Raw genomic sequence first — 4,458 nt, forward strand, 5'->3', positions numbered from 1 at the left:
AGAGCTTACGTTGAGGTAATTGTACGGAACCTTTCCTGGCCAGCAGTGTCCCATATCTGTAGCTTCACTTTCTCCCCATTCACTTCAATAGTCCTTATTTTAAAGTCCACACCAATCGTAGTAATATAAGTACCTGAGAGAGAAAGAGAAGGAAGAGGGTACATAAAAACTGTGACCCTTTTCCTTTTTTCATGACTCACCAGAGAATAAATTGTCAGCAAACCTAAGCAAGAGACTACTCTTACCCACTCCTATCAAAAGAGAGAGAGAGAGATCATTCCACATACATGTATATAAACACTAAAAGATTCTCGACTATCCCGAGCCAACTTACCACTATCCCCTATAATAAGTAGCTTAAAAAGATGGTCGTATTCCCTCGCCATTTCAAAAAACAATAGAAACTACAGTTAGCAAAGGAGCGAGACCACAAAACCACCACAGGGTACCAGGAAAAGATGAAGAAAAGAAAGTTGAAGATTTCAGTGAGTCTCCTTCACTTTTGGGCAGGGCCTTAGTTCTCGTACATTTTCCGTTTATTATCCGTGTTGCATAAATGCGAGCCCCACCCATGTATTGCGTGGGCGAGCAAAAGTTTGCATGAATTTTGCATCCACTGCAACTTTTTCAAGGCCTTTCTGATAGCCCTCTCCTTTTTTCTAATGTCTGTACTTAGTTAAGCATCAAATTGCATTTTGAATGGTCATGGTATCTAGAAAAAATCTGTTACGGCAGATAATTATTACAAAACATTACACAATTTTGTAAAGCATTTGAATTCACGTTCCACTTGCAGTGTTGATAATACCTTCAAGAATTCAGTGCAAAATTGTTGAAGACTACTATGCTTTGACATTACTAACTTGATCTTCTGATTAATTGATTCAACACGATTATTGGTGCGGTTCATAAAATTTACTTGATTGTTCTTCAACCCGCTAACCCATTATTGACGAATGTCATGCCAATTGTCGTGAAAGTAAAATAAACCAAATCAATTGATAAATATACACTCTATAGTGAATACTCAATTAATCTTCCTACAGATGCAGGCAGGAGCAAGCAAAATGGATATATTTTTTATTTAGGTCTTCCTTCCCGGCCTCTAAATTTTGAAAACTCAATACAATTTTATAATTTTTTTTTCAGTAAAAATCTAATAATACTGATAAAATCTACTGACACATAAATAAATAAAGTAAATCTAAAATTTACTGTCCAGCTATAATATATATATATATATACATTTGCATACAAACAAACATAAACAATATACGGATGAAATTGACTTGAATGACAAAATTAAAATTAAAATATCAAATATTACGTTCTTGATCATTCCACTTGAATAACAAACATACTTAGATTGAACTCTCCAGATATGGTGGGTGCCTCAGCTTTGGATGGGAACTGGTCTTCAGCAGCTTGGCTCCTCCTCCTTTCATTATCCCGGTGCTGTGCCTTTTGGAAGGATGTCTTCCCTCTTCAACGGGCTCCAAAGCTGGAGGAACAACCTCAACTATATCCATTTTATCTTCTTGAAACCTTTCTTCACGTCTCCTCCTTGTTCCCCTCCTTCCCCTCTCTCCCTTTTCCTTTTCATTTTGATCGCCCAATGACGGCTCACTAAAAGCCTGAAACCCTTCATCACTCACTTGCTTTTCAATACGTATCGATGCCTGAGTGCGAGCTGATCGAAGGGATCTTTTCCCTTGAAAAAACTTCTTGATTTGTCTCTTGATCTTGCTCTCACGTCTCACTGGAGGGTGAGCAGGAGAGTCTTCCGGGCCCTTCGAAAAAGAAGCAAAACTAACAGAGCGGTTTAAATCCCGCCTCTGAAGGCCCTGGAAATGCCTCCTAGGAGGTGGAGGAGGACCCCCAACAGCACCAGGTTGGACTCCATGCTGTGGTGTGTCCTGAGATGGGACCTTCTTTGCCTGCTCCTCAAATGCTTTGTAGAATATGTAATCAACGGATTCTGGTTTGCTGTGAACAGTGACTCTCCTTCGACCTCCTATTTCCCTCCTGGTTATTTCTGCTATGGCGCATGCAGACTTTCGGACGGAGGGATAAAAAGAGACAGAGGCAAAGGGAGAAGGGGAGGGAGAGGGACTCTTCACATTTAGCTTCATTTCTGCTGTAACAAGGAGCTCTTGGCGTGCTGCTGCCGCTGTTGATTGTGGAGTCTTTGATAACTCTATAGTAGCTGGGCGATGAAGCTTAGGAGGAAACTCAACTTGAGAAGACCTCCTACTAGCCCTTCCTATAGAAGAGAGATAAGACCATTATTATTATCATTATCATTATTATTATTATTATTATTATAATTATTGTTGTTGTTGTTGTTGTTGTTGTTTTTGTTGTTGTTATTTATTATCATGAACTAGAGTAAGACAGGAAAAGCTCAAAACCAACAAAAAGCAAAATAAAACTAAACAGGAAGGGTACATCACCATCACCATCATCGTAATGATTCTTTAACAACAAATGTATCCTTACCAACTGAAAGCATATTTGGGTTTCCAAGAGTAGCAGAAATACCCTTCAAAATGGAACGAACTGGGCTCCCGTGAAGTGGAGGGCAATGAAAAGGAGACCCACACTCCGTTCCTTTCAAGACAATGGTAAGGACAGAGTTCCTCTCTACTAAAGGAAGAACCAGCTCATCAGGATCTAATGACTGGACTTTGATCAGGCGTCCCTTCTCTTCCCTGCACAAGATGAAGCCAAAATAGCGAAGGAGCTCATCTTCATCATCTCTGTCCTTCAGGTATGGACAGGCAGCTTTTATGGTACTGCCAAGCTGTGCCAAGGCTCCAATTAGAAGTTCACTAAAATAAAAAAAAAATTATTATTATTACAAGCATTATGTTAAATATGTTTTGCATGCAATCAAAAAAATACTAAAATTAAAAGTAGTAAAATTATTATTAGTATTAAAATTATAAAGCATTTGAAACATTAAGTACCTTGCTTTAGTACAAGGATCAGCAAAAAGTGAGACAGGGTCATGATCAATGCGAGGCAAGTCGTTATAACGTATCGTGACGGTTGAAAGTGGCTTCTCTGAGATTGATTCCAATATTTCCTCAAAGTGCTTGGCAGAAGGCTCAGAATGATCAATAAGAGACAACTTAATGGGGCTTTCACAACCACCACACTTTGATTTCTAATACAAAGTGAAAGAGAGAGAAAAAAGTTTAAATTACATGTATATTAAATTTTTTAAAGGATGATTTAAACTGCAGCACATTACTACACAAAGTGCCTGTAAAGATATAATATGGCATAGAACAAGAGTTCAAACTTTTCAAACTTTTATGAACACAATGTAGAGAAAGTGCTGATATTAGGCTTCTAATTATAAAATGATAAAATCTTAAAATTAAAAAATCTTAAAATTAAAAAATCTTAAGTGTCTCATAATTAAAGTGCCTAATCTAAGTTTACAGGCACTTTTGGTGGTAAAGTATTACAGTGTAACACAATTATCACGCTTTCTTTTCATACTGTGTCTTTTACCTTCATGACAGTGATAAACAAGCTTGATGGGCGTGTGTCACAGAATATGTTTCCATCAGGAAAATAGACATGCTGGAGCCCTTCCCTCAGAGAATTGACCATGACAACTTGAACAAGAGGAGGAGAATCTATTCACAGAAAGAGAGAAAGGGAGAGGGAGAGAGAGAAGATAGAAAGGATGGGAAATGGTATCAAAAGTCCACTAGTATAGAGTAGAATGAAGAATTCTCTCCTTTTCATTTTTGACAAAGTTTGCCCAAAATCTCTGTACAGGGACTTTTGCCCAATTTTAGAGCAACTTTTAAAATTCGTAAAAATCCACATTTGATCGAAATTAATTTAAACTTTCTACACAACATAAGTACATTCATCTAAAAAAATTCAAATGGAAAGTTTTTCTTAGGCTAATACCCAGTACTATATAGCACAGGGTCTTTTGGCCCAATTTGAGCAACTTTAATATCTACTGGCAAAAAGCTGAGCGCTAAGTCAGAAAACCCTTGCTAGCGTACCTTTATCAACGACTGCTAAAAACCTCACAGCTGCAAGAGATGGACAGCTGATATTATAAGTGAAGGAGTTTTCCCTTTCCGGGTCCCAGAGGGCCACGTTATTGCGAGTGACTGCATTGGTCTGAATTTTGTTTTTATGGCAATCCTGTGAAATCCCCAGCACCTAAAAGAGTGAAACAAAATACGTGTAAGCACTTACAATATGATTTAAATCCTTGCATAACTAAATTCAAAATTAACTACTCCCATTTGCAATAGACAAATTTATATTAAGGATTACAGTGCAACCTGCTATTGTGGACACTCTAAAATAAGGACACTTCTATAATCAGATCAGGACAGGTAGTATCAGTTCCAATACAATATAAATATGTATTAATCAACCTCTGAAATAAGGACACCTCTATAATAAGGACAGCATTAT

At 37.6% G+C, this 4,458-nt stretch overlaps 2 protein-coding genes across 2 annotated transcripts; both read right to left on the reverse strand.

Moving 5' to 3' along the window:
- Positions 1–5: 5 nt before the first annotated feature.
- On the reverse strand, positions 6–529 carry LOC100634026 (ras-related protein Rab-35). The gene is made up of 3 exons (XM_003387747.2): positions 335–529; positions 201–251; positions 6–133 (listed from the first exon to the last, which is right to left on the reverse strand). Exons 1-3 carry the CDS (start codon positions 384–386, stop codon positions 6–8), a joined length of 231 nt encoding a protein of 76 aa, XP_003387795.1. The 5' UTR covers positions 387–529.
- A 729-nt stretch (positions 530–1,258) lies between these two features.
- On the reverse strand, positions 1,259–4,217 carry LOC109583192 (uncharacterized). Its single transcript, XM_019998436.1, has 5 exons — positions 4,035–4,217; positions 3,523–3,650; positions 2,970–3,169; positions 2,500–2,831; positions 1,259–2,263 (listed from the first exon to the last, which is right to left on the reverse strand). The coding sequence occupies exons 2-5, from the start codon at positions 3,622–3,624 to the stop codon at positions 1,362–1,364; spliced, it is 1,536 nt and encodes a 511-aa protein (XP_019853995.1). The 5' UTR covers positions 3,625–3,650; positions 4,035–4,217; the 3' UTR covers positions 1,259–1,361.
- Positions 4,218–4,458: the final 241 nt, after the last annotated feature.

The sequence above is a fragment of the Amphimedon queenslandica genome, unplaced genomic scaffold, assembly GCF_000090795.2.
Source record: "Amphimedon queenslandica unplaced genomic scaffold, v1.1 AMPQUscaffold_13320, whole genome shotgun sequence".
NCBI lineage: Eukaryota > Metazoa > Porifera > Demospongiae > Haplosclerida > Niphatidae > Amphimedon > Amphimedon queenslandica.